The sequence below is a fragment of the Anser anser genome (genome assembly GCF_964211835.1).
Source record: "Anser anser genome assembly, chromosome: 29".
In the NCBI taxonomy this organism is placed as follows: Eukaryota; Metazoa; Chordata; class Aves; order Anseriformes; family Anatidae; genus Anser; species Anser anser.
This window is the reverse complement of record NC_139750.1, coordinates 2,415,042-2,434,344: the sequence shown is the minus strand read 5'-3', so window position 1 is coordinate 2,434,344 and position 19,303 is coordinate 2,415,042. Positions and strand designations below refer to the sequence as shown.

The following is a 19,303-nucleotide window of genomic DNA, read 5'->3' as shown; positions in this document are numbered from 1 at the left end:
GAACACCCAGGTGCTGCTGACAGGCACTCTGTGAAAATTGTTGGCTTGTTCCTTGACATCAAGGGGTTGAGTAAAAGTTGGGGGGAGGGAACAAACAGCAGCTGAGAATGTAGGCACATAAGTGGGGACTCCAGAGTGATGTGCTTCCTCTTCATGGGCTGCCTGCATCTACTGGGTAGGGAAGGAACAGACCTTGCCACACCGCAGGGACAGCACTCACTCATTTGCACAAAGTCTTTGCCTGCAATTCCTGTGTTGGGTTTCTGCCACACATTCACTCTGGATGGGGATGGTTTTCCTGCCCAGGACCAATGCGGCCCTACCAGCCACAGGTAGTCATGTGTGAGAGTCCTGGCATCTGATGTAGCACTCCAGGCCTGTATTTAGCGTCCTGCCTAAAAACAGGGCATGGAAAGGTGATCCTTGGACCTCATCCATTCTCTGAAATTAGTAAGGACAGAGCTGGAAATGAGATTCCTTCAGCAGTTGAGGGAAGGAACATCAGTGATTAATTCAGTGTGTTTCAAAGTTGATTCACCTGGAGGACCAGGGCTATCTCAAGGGACACAAGAGAGGGGAGAGACAGAGAGGCATTGAGCTGGAGCTGTGCTGCTGAGCTGGGCTGGGCTCCTGGGCCCAAGGGGAGCTCCTGGCAAGCAGGCAGCGCTGCAGAGAGACAGCTCTGCCCAGGAGCAGCTCCTCTGCACAGCGCAGCAGGGCTGGAGGCACTGTCTGCAGGGGACAAGGGCGGCTGAGAGAAGGGAGGGAGATGTTAAAGGCAGTGTGGAGAGGAGCTGCTGAGAGCTCACTGCGGGACAAATTTTCACAGCCCTGAACAAGGTAAGCGTCTGGCTGCAGGGAAGGCAGCTCTAGTTCCTGGAGCCATCTCCAGATTTGCTGGCAAATCCCACAGCCTTTGGGAGCTTTCAGGAGAACTCTCAGTTTTTTTTGAATAAGATGCAAATACAAGTTCCAGAGCAGGGATTATCAGCCAAAGCTATTAGAGTTACAGGAGATGAGGGTTCCTCCTCACAGGGCTGGCTGCAGGCTGTTCAGCCAGGGTGCAGGCAGGGGTGGCCAGGGCTGTGGTGCAGAGCAGGGTCTCTGCTGTGCCCCAGGGGCTGTGTGCTGGGGCAGGGCCTCTGGCGCCTGCCAGGCTCAGCACTCAGCATACCCAGGGAGGTGCCCAGGGCACTGCGGGGAGAGGCTGTGGGTGGAAGGAGCCCCCCTGGCAGGGCAGAGCAGGGCAGGGTCCTGCTGGTGCCCAGAGGCTTCCTGGGGCAGGTTGCTTACAGCTCCACAGCATCCCCAGACTATGTCAGAGGGGACTCTTCAGACGGAAGGTTAAGGCTGAGGCTGCTTGGTATGGTCTGGGCTGTCCAGAAACTGCGCTTTCACCTCTCTTTGGTTTATCAGGATGGGAATGGAAACAGAGCTGTACAGAGTAGAGAAGATTTTGAGTTTCTGTCACCTCGAATTTTATGAGGAACCTCAGAAAGTGCCTTCAGTACCCGCAAGCCTTCAGAAGGCAGCAGCATCACCTTCCCAGTTTCATCAGGGCTTGTGTGACCTGCTCTTCAGCACCTGTACACACTGAGAGGGTGCAGGGCAGAGCTGAGCACACAGCAGATGGGATTGGGTCTGGAAGCACTGGCAGGGCACAGACGTGGTGACAGAGAAGCAGTTCCTTGTAGGAATGGCTGCAGGCAGCAGAAATGGGCAGGGAGAAAGGGACCTGCAAAGGGAAGAAAGAAAGGGACCTGCTGCAGAGGTGCAACTCCCTGAGCTACCCCACTCAGTTCTCCTCTCCCACCCTGCAGAGCCTCTGCCCTCCTAGCTTGCAGGGACCCAGGCAGGAGCTGCCTCCTTGGTAGCCAAAGCCCCAGAAGAAGGAAGGTCTGCCTCTCCAGTTATGTGCCCTGTCCCACTGCCTGGAAAAAGGGCTGAGAGCCACTGCTCTCCATGGTGCTGCCTGGCAAGCAGCAGGCACGGCTGGGCAGGGTGACCCCTTTCTGCTTGCTCATCTGTCCCTCCCCTCTTTCAGTCATACTGCTTGTCCTTTTCCCTCCACCCCTCTGTGTTCCTCTCTCCCTTACACTGTGGCTCTCGGGTGTCAGCTCTCTGGGGCAGCAAGATGGGGTTCAGCTGAGGAGCAGATTTTGGCACTCAGCATCCTGTGAAGGAGCCCCCAGGCAGGGAATTTTCTTCCTTAGAGTGCACTCACCCAGAACAGGGCAGAGTGCTAGCTGAGGAGCTGGAACTATGCCATCCTGATCAGGGGAGAATGGAAGTGAGTGTGCAATGGGTCAGTGAGAAATGGAGTGGATTCTGCTCAGAGACCCTGTCCTGACTGTCTGTGTGTTTTCCTCCATGGACAGGCTACCTTACCAGAGGCAGCAAATGTCCAACAGCAGCTTCCCCAATGAGTTCCTCCTCCTGCCATTCGCAGACACACGCGAGCTGCAGCTCCTGCACTTCAGGCTCTTCCTGGGCATCTACCTGGCTGCCCTCCTGGGCAACGGCCTCATCCTCACAGCCGTAGCCTGCGACCACCGCCTCCACACCCCCATGTACTTCTTCCTCCTCAACCTCGCCCTCCTCGACCTGGGCTCCATCTCCACCACTGTCCCGAAAGCCATGGCCAACTCCCTCTGGGACACCAGGGCCATTTCCTACTCAGGATGTGCTACCCAGGTCTTTTTTCTCTTACTCATGCTTGGAGCAGAATATTCCCTTCTCACAGTCATGGCTTATGACCGCTACGTTGCCATCTGCAAACCCCTGCACTATGGGACACTCATGGACAGCAGAGCTTGTGTCATCATGGTAGCAGCTGCCTGGGGCAGTGGTTTTCTCAACACTGTCCTGCACACTGTGAATACATTTTCACTCTCCCTCTGCCAAGGCAATGTCCTGGACAAGTTCTTTTGTGATATTCCCCAGATCCTCAAGCTCTCCTGCTCAGATTCCCACCTGGGGGAATTTGGGCTTCTTGTGGTTAGTGTCTGTCTAGCTTTTGGGTGTTTTATTTTCATTCTTTTCTCGTACGTGCATATCATCAGGGTTGTTCTGAGGATGCCCTCAGAGCAGGGACAGCGCAAAGCGTTTTCCATATGCCTCCCTCACCTGGCTGTTGTTTCCATCTTTTCCTGCACTGGCATGTTTGCCTACCTGAAGCCCCCTTCCATCTCCTCCCCATCTCTGGACCTGGTGGTGACAGTTCTGTACTCGGTGGTGCCTCCAGCAGTGAACCCTCTCATCTACAGCATGAGGAACAAGGAGCTGAAGGACGCACTGAAGAAGCTGACCCAAACAGCAGTCCTTCAGCAGCAATAATATGACCATGTCCTTCACAAAGTATTTCCGGTTGATCTCTGGAAACTCCTGGTCTCTGGGCTTTTTGTCTGTGATGATCTTGTTTGTCCAGGAATTTCTGCATTCACTCCACTTCTGCAGAGGTCTGAACACACTCTGTCGCACCCAGATGCCCATGTACATATATCTGGTGTTATGGCACAGCTCTGTCACATCTCTGTAATAAAAGGGCATTTCCTCGGTGCTGGTGCCTGGTCTTTTCTTCCACAGCTGAGGTCAGAAACAGGCTAAAGAAAGTGTTTTATCTGGAGGATAACTTGTTTTATCTGGAGGAAATTATGTTATCTTCAGGTGGAGGACACTGCTCTATGGAATCACTCTCAATGGCTCCATGTCCAGGCGTAGGCCGGCGACAAGTGGTGCCCCTCAGGGGTCTCCTCTTGGGACCAGTACTGTTTAGTATTTTTATCATTGACATAGAGAGTGGGATCAAGTGCACCTCAGCAAGGTTGTAGATGACACCAAGCTGAGTGGTGCAGTTGATACAACAGAAGGAAGGGATGCCATCCAAAAGGACCTGGACAAGCTTGAGAAGTGGGCCCAATATCAACATAATGAGGTTCAACAAGTCCAAGTGCAAGGTACTGCACCTGGTCCAGGGCAATTCCAGACAAGTGGCCAGACTGGGAGAAGAACTCATTGAGAGCAGCCTTGCTGAGAAGGACTTGTAGGTTCTGGTGGACAAAATGTTTGACATGAGCCAGCAGTGTGCACTTGCAGCCCAGAAGACAAAAACGCACCCTGGGCTGCATCAACAGAGGAGTGGCCAGCAGGTCAAGGGAGGTGATTGTGCCTCTCTGGTTGCCCTTGTGAGGCCTCATTTCGATTGCAGGGTCCCCAGCACAAGAAGGATGTTGATCTGTTAGAGCGTGTCCAGACGAGGGCCACAAAGTTGATCAGAGGGCTGGAACACATCTCCTGTGAAGAAAGGCTGAGAGAGCTGGGATTGTTCAGCCTGGAGAATAGAAGGCTCTGGGGTGACCTCATTGAAGCTTTTCAATACTTAAAGGGAGCTTATAAAAAAAGATGGAGAGCAACTTTTGCTTGGGCCATTATTGACAGGACAAGAGGAAATGGTTTTAAACTAGGCCTCTCAGTCTGCAGAGCATCACCACCAGCTCTGGGTCCTGCAGGAAGCACAGGGAGGGGACAGGAATGGCAGGTGGGGGCTGCATGGACACAGTCCCCTAGGGAAAGTCTCTCTGAAGTCAAGTACATCCCTAGGGAAGAGAAAAGGAGCAGTTCTGTGCTTACAGGGAGGAATAAATGAGTAAGGAAACACTTTTTCTGCATGTACCAGCTCGGGGCAGGCTGGTCTGTCACTGGGACAGGAGCAACAGCCCGGGGAGCTCCAGGTCCAGGAGTCCTGTGCTGGGGACAGGGACAGTCACAGAAGGGATTCAGGCGGTCAGGGTTAAGGATCTCTTGGAGCCAAGCACTTGAGCTTGGAGCGGCTGTGCCCTTTGGAGGGGCTGGGGCTGTGCTGAGCACCCAGAGCTCTGCAACACCCCACGGTGGGCACTGCAGTGGGGCCAGCCCTGAGTGTGCTGCTGGGCTGGTTGGAGACAGGGGAGGGTGGAAAAGCTGGGGAGGAGGTGGGCTGGAAGGTGCCTGGCAGAGGAAAACTCGGATGTTGTCTGAGTTGTGTGGCCATGCTGGGTGAGGACTCACAGCAGAGGATTTGTGGTGCAGAGCCAGAGCTCATGGACAGGAGACAAGAAGTGCATGCAGAGGAGGCAGGTTGCCAGTCTGAGCACTTGGTGGCATGAAGAGCCCAGGAAGGTGACCCAGGACTTTCATCACCCCCAGCCTCTGGCATTGGCTATTCCCAGCACTGCCTGCTCACTCTGAGCGAACACACACACACATATATGTGTATATATATATTAGATATAATATATATAGCTTAAAAATAGTAAATATGTATAGTATATATATAGTCATGCTATATAGAGTATAGTATATATATAAATGTATATAGTATAGTATACTCTGAGTATATGGGTACAATTATATTCTCTCTGCATTAAGTAAGAGTCGAACCTTTGAGTGAATTCCAGATGCCTGGGGAGACCCATTCTGCTAGGGGAAACAACAGGATCCCCTAACAATCTAAACCAGTGAAGAGAGGTCAACACCTCAGTGTGACTTGCTCTGTGCAGAGAGTGAGGGGTGTCACAGGTAATCCTGGGCAGGAAAAATATGGGGGGTCCAAGGCTATGTGCAAGACGTCAGTCCGTCTTTTTCTTTCAAGCTCTGGGCCTGAAAGATGTCAATTGATGTCAATTAATATCAATTAAAAATGAAACAAGAAACTGAAAGATTAAAATCTAAGAATATATGTCCACACACTTTTCAGCTTCTACAGTTCTTTGGGGGTTTGTTTTCTTTTGGTTTTATATAGTAGTCATTAAGGAGATTCTGTGTCTATTGACGTTTTGTTTGTTCATTTGTTTCTTTCTTGTTAAAGGTCAGTGTTTCCCAGAACTGGGGTTCTGTGTGGGAGACAATTGTCTTCAGCTACAGGATCACAGACACCCAGGGAACTCCAGGCTTGTCAGCCCAACTACAGTGCCAGGAAAGGTGAGGGAAGAGGTCATCTTGAAGGCAATCACGCAGCATATGTGGGACAATGGGGGGATCAGGCCCAGTCAGCATGGGTTCATGAAAGGCATGAACCTGCCTGACCAACCTCATTTCCTTCTATGACCGGGTGACCTGCTTGGTGGATGAGGGAAAGGCTGTTGAAGTAGTTTACCTAGACTTCAGCAAGGCCTTTGACACAGTCTCCCACAGAATTCTCCTGGAGAAGCTGGCAGCCCATGGCTTGGACAGGTACACTCTTTGCTGGGTTAAAAACTGGCCGGACGGCCAGGCCCAGAGTGAGGTGGTGAAAGGAGTGAAATCCAGCTGGTCACCGGTCACCAGTGGTGTTCCCCAGGGGTCGGTGTTGGGGCCCATCCTCTTTAATATCTTTATTGATGACTTGGATGAGGGAATTGAGTGCACCCTCAGTAGGTTTGTAGACGATACCAAGTTGGGGAGAAGTGTCGATCTGTCAGAGGGTATGAAGGCCCCACAGAGGGACCTGGATGAGATGGATCAATGGTTAGAGGCCAATGGGATGAGGTTCAACTTGGCTAAGTGCTGGGTCCTGCACTTTGGCCACAACAACCTCATGCAATGCTACAGGCTTGTGGCACAGTGTTTGGAAAGCTGTGCAGAGGAAAAAGATCTAGTGGTGCTGATTGATGCTCACCTGAACATGACCCAGCAGTGTGCCCAGGTGGCCAAGAAAGCCAATGGCATCCTGCCTTGTGTAAGGAATAGTGCAGCCAGCAGGACCAGGGAGGTGATCATCCCCCTGTACTCTACTCTGGTGAGGCCGCACCTCGAGTATTGTGTTCAGCTTTGGATCCCTCACTACAAGGAGGACATTGAGGCCCTGGAGCATGTCCAGAGAAGGGCTGTGATGCCGTTGAAGGGTCTGGAACACAAGTCCTATGAGGAGTGGCTGAGGGAACTGGGGTTGTTTAGTCTGGAGAAGAGGAGGCTCAGGGGAGACCTGATTGCTCTCTCCAACTACCAAAAGGAAGTTGTGGGGAGCTGGGGGTCAGCCTCTTCTTGCAGATAACTAGTGATAGGACTACAGGGAATGGCCTCAAGTTGCTCCAGGGGAGGTTTAGTTTGGAAATTAGGAGACATTTCTCAGAAAGAGTAGTCAGGCATTGGAATGGGTTCCCCAGGGAGGTGGTGGCATCACCGTCCCTGGGGGTGTTTAAGGAGAGGTTGGACCTGGCGCTTAGGTACATGATTTAGTGGGTGACATTGGTGGGACCAGGCACGGTTGGACCAGATGACCTCGGAGGTCTATCCAACCTTAATGATTCTATCATTCTATTCTGCCCAGTTGCTGTAGGAGCGTCAGGAAGTTAGAAACTTGCCCCATCTCCCAGAACTCTAATGAACTCTTTAGTCAACTCCTTTACAGTATTTATCTTATTATAGTCTGTTTTTCTAAGACTTTTCTTGTGCAGATAGCCCTAATGGAAAGTAGATCCCCTTAGATGCAGTGTGGTCATGACCGGCATTTCTTCTTCACTATTTGCCTGCGTCTTGGTTGTGGAGAAACTTTCCCGAGAGGTCCACCAACTCAAAGAGCATATACCTTCCTCCCCCCACATGTATGAATCAGTACCTCAGCTATTAGGAGTAAGCATCCCTCTGCTCAAGAAAGGGGATATGGTGGGTCCACACAACATACCACTCTGTGGTTTTACCCACGTGACCATGGAGGGGACATGAGAAAATGGGATGGGAAATCTACCTCAACCCTAGAGGCATGGGTATGTATGTTACAAGGAAAAACAATTGCAAAGGGGGGTGGGGGGGTGGGGGGGGAGGGGAGGGGGCAGGTGTTTCTTCCAGGAAAATTGCTGCTCCAATTTCCATGAATACTATGACCAGGACCAGAGGTGCTCTGCCTTCAGTCAGGTGGAGGGACAACTGAGTTTATTGGACTGTGTGGGTTCGATGGCCTGACACTTCAGACCCACAGAAGTATAAGGCTCTAGTGGACACCACTGCACAGTGTACTGCAATGCCATCCAGCTATAAAGGGGCAGAACCCATTTTTATTTCTGGAGTGACAGGGGAATCCTGACAATTAACTGTATTGGAGGCTGAAGTGGAGCTTCATTAAGATGATATTAAACAGCTGTTTGCCTTGCCTGGTCTCTTGGAGGACCCTTCTGTTGTGGGGCTGCTGAGGGTCGAAGAGCAGCACATGCTGATCACTACCTAAGTGGTGCACAGGGAGCAATACTGCACTAACTGAGACTCCCTGATTCACATTCATGAGCTGGTTTATTGACTGCAGAGCCGAGAAGTGAATAGCAAGACTCGCTCACCCTTTAATAGTCCCATATGGCCAGTGTGAATGGCTGACAGAGAGTAGAGACTAACAGTGGACTATCGTGGCCTGAATGCAATCATGCCACTACTGAGTGCTGCAGTGCTAGACGTGGTAGAACTCCAATATGAACTAGAATCAAAGCCAGCCAAGAGGTATGCCACGACTGATATCACTAATGTGTTTTTCTCAATCCCTTTAGCAGCAGAGTGCAGTCCACAATGACACAGGACACAGGTGAATGCAGGAAGGCACACTCAGCATTCACACAAACAAAACAGCAGCAGCAGCATTATCCTGATCCCCTCTCTGGCTGAGCAAGACAGAGGCCCATTATTGGGAAATATAAAGTGCTTGTGAGCACAAATGCATGTGCATGTGTGTGGGTGCAAGGTAGATCCCTCCAGCAGTTGTGATCAGACACTCAGCCTGCCCAGGACAAGTTCCTGGCTCCCAGCCTCCCCAGTTGAAGGCACGTGGACATATGAGCCCCCGTGGGCACAGTCCCACTCCAGCTGCTGGCACACACCACCCCAACCTCACACATATTCACAGACACAGGCACACACATACTAAGTCCACACACTCCCATCTCTCCTGTTCCAGACTACAACACATGGGCCGTCTGACGCCCTGGTTCTAGTCCAGCTGCTGCACTTAGCCCTCTGTACAACCATCAGGTGACCTACAGCCCTAGGCAGCAATCCCCTTAGTCCAAATGGTGATGCGGAGAGCTGCTGCCAGTGACGCATCTTGATGGGTTTCCGCCTGGACACTGGGCTGACAGCCCTCCTAGGGCAGCCCTGGAAGGAGCTGGGACAAGATCTTGGTTCCACAGGAGCCTGTGACTTGGATTCCCACTTGCCATTGTTCTTCGTGCTCTTCTGGGCTTGTGGAAATGGGCCCTTGAAGAGCTGGGGTCTCTCCTGTGCTGGGCCTGGAAGAAGCCAGGGCAGGGCATGAACTGAATTACTCGTCCTGCCATCACTTCCTTGGGCCTTCATTTTGTGTGCAGATTATCATGCAGCCTAACACAATCCAGAAGGAACATAAACCTCCAGAGGCATCTGCATGTGGAGGTCACATATATGTGATGGTGGTATTACGTAAGATATGGCAGGAGAGAACTCAAATTGCTCTTCAGAAATGCATTATGATTAGGGGAAAAGCTGTGCTGTTGCACGGGCCATGGCTTCCTTCAGGGCCAGCATCACGGCCTTGTTTCTAAGACTGTAGATGAAGGGGTTTAAGAATGGGTACAGGACAGTGTTCAGCAAAGCTACAATGCTGTTGGTCTCCAAAGAAACATGTCCTGAGGGACATGCGTAGAGAGCAATGCAGCTTCCATAGGCAATGGCCAAGGTGGTGAGATGGGAAGAACATGTAGCAAAAGCTTTTTTCCTCCCAGAGGCTGCTGGCATTTGCAGAATACAGAAAAAGATGCTTGTGTAAGATGCCAGAGTTAAACACAAGGAAGACAGCACGATAAACAATATGAAAACTGATTCTGTTTTCCAAAGCAGGGTGATGTCAGAGCAGGACAGTTGGAATAAGGGGGTGTTGTCACAGAAAAAATGCTCAATCTTGTTCAAACCACAGAAAGTGAGCTTTGAGAGCAGCACCAGGTGGTAACTCAAGAATGTGAAGCCCATGACCCAAACAGCAGCAACCAGGTGGATGCAGAGCCGATGCCTCATGATGGCAGCATAGCGCAAAGGCTGGCAGATGGCAACGTAACGGTCAAAGGACATGACAACAAGGAGAGTGAACTCTGCAGCACCCAGGACAAAATAGAAAGAGGACTGGGCAAAGCAGCCACCTACTGAGATTGTTCTCCTGCCAGAGCTCAGAATCCCCAACAGTTTGGTGCTTGTGGAGGACGTAAACCAGATTTCCAGGAATGCCAGATTGCCAATGAAAAAGTACATGGGGGTTTGCAGGCGGTTATCCACACACACCAGGAAAATGATGGCTGCATTCCCCATCACCGTTGTCAGGTACATAAGTAGAAGGACCAGGCAGAGAAATAGCTGTAGCCTTTGATCAAGCCCTGAGAAGCCTGAGAGGATGAATTCAGAAATGACAGTTCCATTGCCTGTTCCCATGCCCAATTTCCATTTATCCTGCTGAGGCAGGAACATGGCAAAACCAAGTACAGTAATTTCATGGTCTGGACAGAAGGCTATCTTCTTCCTTCTCTCTTTCCTTGCTTGCAGGCTTCCCATACAACAGAGAGAGACTGGCTTTCCTGTTTCACATATCAGCTAGAGTACTCTGGGAATTTCTTGTCTTCTTTCCAACTTTGTCCATCAGCCACAAATGATTCTTTCTCAAGAACACAGGGCTAACAAGGGGTTGTTAGTGATTGCACCCTGTTCCTGGGAAAGTCCACATTCACTCAGAACAATTGCGAACATCCATCATAACGTTTCAAAAGGAAATATCATGTACTGCACAAATACTTTCTATTACATAGGTGTTAAACCATCAATTCAAATATGTACATTGAAAGTTATTCTCTCTCCTCCTCAGTACTTGCCTTTTTGGACTAGCAACAGCTGGGGATCCCTTGTTTGATTTCAAATTAAGCAAATTTCAAGTACCTCTTTTGCAATGCCCTGCTTTCTTTTACATCATCTTCCTTTGTTTCTTCAGGAAAGAGGGAATACCAGTAGCAAGTGTAGTTTGCCTTTTTCAGTACTCTAAATCAAGGACAAAATTCATTATTGTCCCACCAGATCAATGGAAATGGATCTGTCACACAATCTCATCTGACCTCATTCTGCGTGGAAATGCAGTTGTTTCCAAACAGTTGCTCTTCTCTCTTACTGTCAGATGGTGTCACCTAAATGCCTTAGTGCTCCGAGAGGTGGAAAAATCTTGTCATCGTCAAAAGTTTAAGGATGGTCCTTGTACAAAGAGGAAGCGCCTAAAAAAAGCAAAGTGCCAAGTACTATTGTGTAGGCTTATATTTCAGTTGTCTAAAAGTCATATCCTGGAGGCTGAGCAATTTAACTTACTCCCATCCTGTCAATGCTGAGAGAGAGAAGAGCATCTGAAAGAGATCCCTCACCTTTATTTTGCATGGCAGTTCTAGGCTGGGACAACCCAGCCACAAGGACTTTCTCTTGTCTCCATTGACTGTTGGGGAAGCCTCGGGAGAAAAAGTTCTCACAGGCACCAGGAGTGAAGTAGGTGAAACTCATTACTGAAGTCTCAAGTCTCTGATGATTTTGGTAAGTTGCTCTCTTCTGTAAATCAAACTACTCCTCTAACAGGAAAAAAAAATAAAAAAAAAAAAAAAGGAGAGAGAAAAAAAGAGAGAGAGAAACTTACTCAATAAAGACAGACATTTTCTCCTTCACCTTTCCCTATGTGTTTAGACATAGAAAAGATCACAGCAGATGACTACAGAAAGAGAACACCTCAAAATGCAAGGGTGGATGAGGAGATGATGGGTTCGAGGCAGTGAAGTAGTTTCTCTGTGGGCTGTTGTTGTGGTTTAACCCGGCTGGCAGCTAAACACTGCTGCAGGAGCTGGAGTGGCTGCAGGAGCTGGAGTGGCTGCAGGAGCTGGAGCTGGAGCGGCTGCAGGAGCTGGAGCGGCTGCAGGAGCTGTCGCTAGGTTGATAGTAGCATCAATTGCAGCTCGATAGGCACAAGCCAGACCCCAGCACGCTACAGTGATTTGTGTCACTTTGGAACTGCCAGAGTCATGACACCTTTTTTTCAAGCATTCTGCCAGCTTTTTAGGATTTTGCAGTTGTTCAGGGGTGAATGTCCAAAACACTGGAGGTGACCACTGCTCTAGAAACCTGCCCATATCCTCCCACACTCCCTGCCACTCGCAACTATCCCGCCTCAAGACAGATCTCCGGATGAGATTCCTAAGTAGTTGTTTAACCCTCAACAAAACCTGAAGCGCATTCAGGAGACATAACAACAAGAGCAGGCTGGTCTGAGTATCCCAAGGATATTCAACATCTCGGAGAACCACCGTAACTAGCTCGGCGGAAAAGAGGGTGGTGAAGGAGAAAGGGAGAGTGAACAGGGAGGGAAACATGTCTTCCCCTGTCCCCTTCACAGATTGGCTCCCTAACGAAAACAGGCAATAGGTGTAATTGCTAATAGTTTCCAAGATATGGTTTCCAAAGTATAGAGTCGACGACAGTGCTGAGTACAAATACCAGGTTAGAGTCATGACCAGAAATTTCATAAGCCATTGCTACACCGCACAGTACCATAACAATCTTAAACCAGGGCCCGGAAAGGATAAACAGTGCAACAGGGAGCACATACAGAAAGTAATGCGCTATAAAACTCAATTTGGAAAACAGGCACAGCAGACTGGAGATTAAGGCAATCAACATGGTGACTAGCAACTATTAAGCAGGTACAATACTTATACCAATTCTAGTTTAACACACTCAGGTCAAATCTGTCAATATCTCAACCCTTCGGGCCCCACGTTGGGCACCAAAAGGACTGTTGTGGTTTAACCTGGCCGGCAGCTAAACACCACACAGCCGTTCGCTCACCCTCCCCCCTCCCTCTCTGGGATGGGGGAGAGAAACGGGAAAGTGAAGCCGGTGAGTTGAGATAAAGACAGTTTATTAAGACAGGAATATAATAATAACAATAATAATAATAGTGATAATGATAATAGTATTAATAATAATAATGTGTAAGAAAACAAGTGATGCACAATGCAATTGCTCACCAACCGTTGACCGATGCCCAGCCTATCCCCGAGCAGCTGGCCCCCCCACCCCGGCCAGCCACCCCTATATATTGTTTAGCATGACGTCAGATGGTATGGAATACCCCTTTGGCCAGTTTGGGTCAGCTGTCCTGGGTCTGTCCCCTCCCAGCTCCTGCTGCACCCCTAGCCTGCTCGCTGGCAGGACAGAGCGAGAAGCCGAAAAGTCCTTGGCCTGGTGTAAACACTGCTCTGCAACAATTAAAACATCAGCATGTTATCAGCGCTCTTTTCATCCTAATCCAAAACATAGCACCCTACCGGCTACTATGAGGAAAAATTAACTCTGTCCTAACTGGAACCAGGACAGCTGTATTGTCCCCTCAGGACCTGTCCCAGTGCAGAATGGGTGCACTTGGGCAGTAAAATGGGAAGCTCAGAAGTGGGTAGTACAACCATATTTGCATGGTCATTACAGCATGGGGTTTGGGCTGATCTTAGACCCCAAATGCCCCGCCTTGCTCTGTGCAAAGGACTGGCAAAGGGGAATCTCTGCACTGGCTTCATCTGGAAAATTTGTTGAGATTAATCCATTGGCTGTAATTGTTTTAGGAAAAGCTCAAGCCCATTCACCAAGAGCAGTATGTTGTGGTTTAGAACTGACAGACAGCTAAGCACTGAGGGGATCTGGTCAAGGTAAGGCTTTTGACACCGTTTCCCACAACATTCTCCTCAAGAAACTGGCTGCTCGTGGCTTGGACTGGCGTACGCTTTGCTGGGTTAAAAACTGGCTGGATGGCCGGGCCCAAAGAGTTGTGGTAAATGGAGCCAAATCCAGTTGGAGGCCGGTTACTAGTGGAGTCCCCCAGGGCTCAGTGCTGGGGCCGGTCCTCTTTAATATCTTTATCGATGACCTGGATGAGGGGATCGAGTGCACCCTCAGTAAGTTTGCAGATGACACCAAGTTAGGTGCGTGTGTCGATCTGTTCGAGGGAAGGAAGGCTCTGCAGGAGGATCTGCATAGGCTGGACCGATGGGCTGAGGCCAACTGTATGAAGTTCAACAAGGCCAAGTGCCGGGTCCTGCATCTGGGGCGTAACAACCCCAAGCAGCGCTACAGGCTGGGAGATGAGTGGTTGGAAAGCTGCCTGGCAGAGAAGGACCTGGGAATGCTGGTTGATAGGCAGCTGAATATGAGCCAGCAGTGTGCTCAGGTGGCCAAGAAGGCCAACAGCGTCCTGGCTTGCATAAGAAGCAGTGTGGCCAGCAGGTCTAGGGAGGTGATTGTCCCCCTGTACTCGGCTCTGGTGAGGCCGCCCCTCGAGTACTGTGTTCAGTTTTGGGCCCCTCGCTACAAGAAGGACATGGAGGTGCTCAAGAGAGTCCAGAGAAGGACAACGAAGCTGGTGAGGGGTCTGGAGAACAAGTCTTATGAGGAGCGGCTGGGGTTGTTTAGCCTGGAGAAGAGGAGGCTCAGGGGCGACCTTATCGCTCTCTACAGGTACCTTAAAGGAGGCTGTAGGGAGGTGGGGGCTGGTCTATTCTCCCACGTGCCTGGTGACAGGACGAGGGGAATGGGCTAAAGTTGCGCCAGGGGAGGTTTAGGTTGGATATTAGGAAGAACTTCTTTACTGAAAGGGTTGTTAGGCACTGGAATGGGCTGCCCAGGGTGGTGGTTGAGTCACCATCCCTGGAGGTCTTTAAAAGACGTTTAGATGTAGCCCTTAGTGATATGGTTTAGTGTAGGACTTGTTAGTGTTAGGGCAGAGGTTGGACTAGATGATCTTGGAAGTCTCTTCCAACCTAGATGATTCTGTGATTCTGTGACCTTTTCCCCTGCAACGAGGGTAAGTAAGAATTGGAGGCAGTGATGGGAAACAAGTCTGGTCAGTCACATTAATCAAAAGATCACAAAAACATAGAAAGATTTGGTTTCAAATGCACCTAAAAGATCATATAGTTCCAACTGCCCTGCCATAGGCAGGGGCACCTTCCACCAGACCAGGCTGCTCAAAGCCCCGTTAAGCCTGGCCTTGAACACTTCCAGGGATGGGGCACCCACAGCTCCTCTGGTCAACCTGTTCCAGTGCCTCACTACCCTCAGAGAAAACAATTTCTTCTGAATATCCAGTCTAAAACTACCCTCTTTTAGTTTAAAAGCTACCTCTGCTCTGACTGGAAATGCAGGATGGGGAGACCCAATGGGCATAGTTTTTTGTGCTGCTGCTGCTCCTAAGGACAAGAGATATGCATCCCAGTCTGTCTCAGGAGCCTCACAATGAACTGTAGGTGCATGGGGTTCACGTCCAAGCCTGATACATGAACTCCTCATTCTGGTCAAGGAAGAGGAGCGCTCTTTTTGTAAGCACCCAGCAAAGAAGTGCACAGCAGCTGTCCCAGTCCATGTCTTTTCTACCTCCTGCAACTACTGCCACTGGGGTGTAGTCACTCTAAATGCCTATGTCATGCTTTTCTGATCCATGAAGAGTTTTCAGATACCCAAAGGCATCAGAAATGGCCCCAGAAACCAATGTCTAAGATATTCCATCTGTTTTTATTCACAGACTGTCATCTGCATGAGTACACCCTCAGCAAGTTTTCAGTTGACACCAGGCTGAGTGGTACAACTGACATGCAAGTGGGAAGGAATGCCATCCAGAGGGATCTAGACACACTTGACAACTTTGCTCATGAGAAACTCCTGATATTCAGCAAGGCCAAGTGCAAGGTGCTGCACCTAGGTAATGGAAAGCCCCACTCTCCATATAGATTTGGGGATGAATAGATTGTGAGACTGCCTGCTGAGAGGGACTTGTACTGGTGTACTCGAAAAGACGAAGATCTGGCTATCAGCTGGCAGTGTGCACTTGCAGCCCAGAAAGCCAGCTGTATCCTGGGCTGTAACAAGAAAGCGCAGCAGGTCAAGGGAGGTGATTCCTTTCCTTGTCTCTGTCCTAGTGAGTCCCCACCAGCAGTGCTGCATCCAGCTCTGGGATCCCCAATGCAAAAAAAAGACAAAGAGTTTTTAGGGTGGCTCCAGAGGCCATGAAAATGATCAGAATGCTGATATATTTCCCATGCAAAGAAAACCAGAGAGTTGGGGTTGTTTAACCTGCAAAGAGAAGGCACCAGGGACAGCTTATTGCTGCCTTTTCAGAGAATCACAGAATCACAGAATCATAGAAAAACAGAATCATAGAATCACAGAATGGCTTGTTTTGGAAGGGACCTCAAAGATCATCTAGTTCCAAGACCCCTGCCATAGGCAGGGATGCTACCCACTACATCGGGTTGCTCAGGGTCTCATCTCACCTGGTCTTGAACACCTCCAGGGCTGGGGCATCCACAACCTCTCTGGGCAAACTGTTCCAGTGCCTCACCACCCTCTGAGTGAAGAATTTACTCCTAACCTCTAATCTAAATCTCCTTTTAGTTTGAAACCATTCCCACCTCATCCTGTCATTTTCTGATTGAGCAAAAAGTTGCTCCCCATCTTTTTTTAGAAGTCCCCTTCAAGTATGGAAAGGTTGCAATAAGGTCACCCCAGAGCCTTATGAGGGTCTGTAGTGACAAGAGATGTCATGCTTTTGAAATAAAATGGCTGATTTAGATTGGATATAAGGAGATATTTTTACAGTGAGAGTAATGAGACATTAGAACAGCTTTCCCGGAGAATCTGTGGATTCCCCATCACTGGAAGTGTTCAAAGTCAGGTTGGAAGGGCCTTTGAACAACCTGATGTAGTGACAGATGCCCCTGCACATGACAGAGGGATTGGATTAGATGATCTTAGAGTCCTGTTCCAGCCCAAATCTTTTCATGACCCTTTCATTCTTTGATTCTGTTATTCCATGATCTAGTCATTACTTGGAGCTTCAGGGATTCCAAAGCTTCTGTTTCCATATGTAGACTAGAAGTATGTCTAGGAAACTCTTAAACCTTAGTTTTGCATAATCTTTCATGTCTACAGACTAGGGAAAAAGAAAAAGAAAAAGAAAAAGAAAAAGAAAAAGAAAAAGAAAAAGAAAAAGAAAAAGAAAAAGAAAAAGAAAAAGAAAAAGAAAAAGAAAAAGAAAAAGAAAAAGAAAAAGAAAAAGAAAAAGAAAAAGAAAAAGAAAAAGAAAAAGAAAAAGAAAAAGAAAAAGAAAAAGAAAAAGAAAAAGAAAAAGAAAAAGAAAAAGAAAAAAAAAGGTTATAACTTGTGGGAGATGAGCTTCATTGGGTACAGCATGGAACTAGCTTAAGAGAGTGTGCCTTACAGATTATTAAGCTTTATCATACTTTATTTTAGTTTCCTTGCAATTAAGAATCATCCTTCTGTACCTGTGTGCAACCTGTTCTCTAAGGAAAGCAGGAGGGAGAGGTGGGACAAGGGAACTACAAGGTGCAACTGCAGACTTGAGTGAAGTCTGATGTGAGGAGAAGTGATGCAAGTCCTAGGGGATCAGTGAGAGAAATGGTGTGAGCCTTTGCCTTCTGGGACTTGGGCAGTGCGGCTAGAGCTCTTGCCAGTGAAGACTGAGGCAAAGAAATCATCGAGTACCTCAGCTTTCTCCATATCCCGGCTAAACAGGTCTCCTGTTTCCTTCAGGAGAGGGTCCACATTTTCCCTCATCTTCCTTTTATCACTGTCATACTTAGAGAAGCCCTTCTTGTTGCCCGTGACCTTCCTGTCCAGATTCTATTTTACCAGGCTCTTAGCTTTCCCGACTTGATCCCTGGCTGCTCAGACAATGTCTGTGTATTCCTCTCAGTTTACCTGTCCTTGCTTCCACCTTCTGTAGGCTTCCTTGTTGTGTATGAGTTTGGCCAGCATCTCTTTGTTCAGCCATGTGGCCTCCTGGCCTTTTTGCTTGACTTCCTCTTTGCTAGGATGCAATGCTCCTGAGCTTGGAGGAGGTGACTCTTGAAGAACAGCAAGATTTCCTGGACTCCTGTTCCCTCTAGGGTTTTGTCCCATGGTACCCTACAAAGCAGATGCCTGAAGAGGACAAAACCTGTTCTCCTGATATCCAGGGCTGGGAGCTTACTGTGTCCCGTCCTTGCTGCCCTAAGCATCCTGCACCCCACCAGTTCATGGTCACTGCAGCCCAGGCTGTCCTTGAGCTTCACATTCCCCACCACCTTGTTGCTGAGAACGAGGTCCAGCATACCACTGGCTAGCTCAGAGTAAATGAACTCCATCCAAATGAACTCCTAATTAACTGGGTCCAGCCAGATCCATATACTGGGTAAAATCTTTCTAATGGGAAAGGAGGGCTGAGGTAGACAGCCTGATCCTCCTGGGATGAGAGGTCTGGAGCAAGGCAGTGGGTGTCCCTGTCTCAGTCCAAGAAGATGTAAGGCAAGGAGAGAAGAAGACTTGAGATGCAGCCAGAGGAGCACAGCTGGAGCTGGGATGTAGAAAGCCTCAGCTCTTCTGAGACAGAGGGACCTGTTTTGTTGGAGGCTGAAGGGAGCAGAGAAATCCACATGTCCTTCCAGACAGGATGCCTCTTTCCAGCATGAGAGGTGCACAGGGGCCTCCTCTGATAGCCAAGGGCAGCAAGTGTCCGTGACTCATCCCAGCACTGTTGGACTCCCACTGCAGAAGCATTTCTTCTGCCTCTGCCCTAGCTGGAAAGGCAGGAGAGGGAGACCCAGTGGACACAGTTGTTTGTGCTGGTGCTGCTAAGGACAAGAGATATGCATCCCAGTCTATCTTGGGAGCCCCACACTGAAATGTAAGTGCACAGGATCCATGTCCAAGGCTGATATATGAATTCCTCATCCTGGTGGTGATCAAGGAAGAGGAGGACACTTTGTCAGCACCGTGCAAGGCAGTGCACAGCAGCAGTCCCAGTCCATGTCTTTTCTACCTCCTGCAGCCACTGCAATGGGCAACAGTCACCTAGAAGGCTTATGCCATGGTCTTCTGATCCATGCAGAGGTTTCAGATACCCAGAAATATCAGAAATGGCCTCAGAAACCAATGTCCAGGTTATCCCATCTATTTTTATTCACAGTTTCTTATCCACATGCTATCTCTCCTCCAGCTGGACTCCACTCTTCCCACATTATTCCTTTGCTAAGGAACCCCCAGTGCATCAGCTGCATCATCTCAGTACTTTGGAACCTTGGTTGTACATGTTACACGTGGGCCATGTCCATGGTGGAGATGGAGAGAAGTTCCTTTCTACTTCATGTCTCCCACTTGGCTGTCTCATGTGGAGAAATCTCAGCTGATGAGCTAGAGGCCTCAGAAAAATTTTGTCTCTCCATAAACCTCCAGAGAAATATCTTCATCTGTCCAAGTGTTCATCCAGCAATGATCTTTG

At 49.2% G+C, this 19,303-nt stretch overlaps 2 protein-coding genes across 2 annotated transcripts; one reads left to right on the top strand and one right to left on the bottom strand.

The window, feature by feature from the left end:
- The first annotated feature begins 706 nt into the window (after positions 1 to 706).
- Positions 707 to 5,234, top strand: LOC310887868 (olfactory receptor 14A16-like). The gene is made up of 2 exons (XM_083814047.1): positions 707 to 840; positions 2,379 to 5,234. The coding sequence occupies exon 2, from the start codon at positions 2,401 to 2,403 to the stop codon at positions 3,334 to 3,336; it is 936 nt and encodes a 311-aa protein (XP_083670173.1). The 5' UTR covers positions 707 to 840; positions 2,379 to 2,400; the 3' UTR covers positions 3,337 to 5,234.
- A 4,160-nt stretch (positions 5,235 to 9,394) lies between these two features.
- On the bottom strand, positions 9,395 to 10,432 carry LOC310887837 (olfactory receptor 6E1-like). The gene has a single exon (XM_083814015.1). The coding sequence runs from the start codon at positions 10,426 to 10,428 to the stop codon at positions 9,445 to 9,447; it is 984 nt and encodes a 327-aa protein (XP_083670141.1). The 5' UTR covers positions 10,429 to 10,432; the 3' UTR covers positions 9,395 to 9,444.
- Positions 10,433 to 19,303: the final 8,871 nt, after the last annotated feature.

Coding starts and splice junctions, on each gene's coding strand:
- LOC310887868 (XM_083814047.1), top strand. CDS start 2,401: ATGTCCAACAGCAGCTTCCCCAATGAGTTCCTCCTCCTGCCATTCGCA.
- LOC310887837 (XM_083814015.1), bottom strand. CDS start 10,428: ATGTTCCTGCCTCAGCAGGATAAATGGAAATTGGGCATGGGAACAGGC.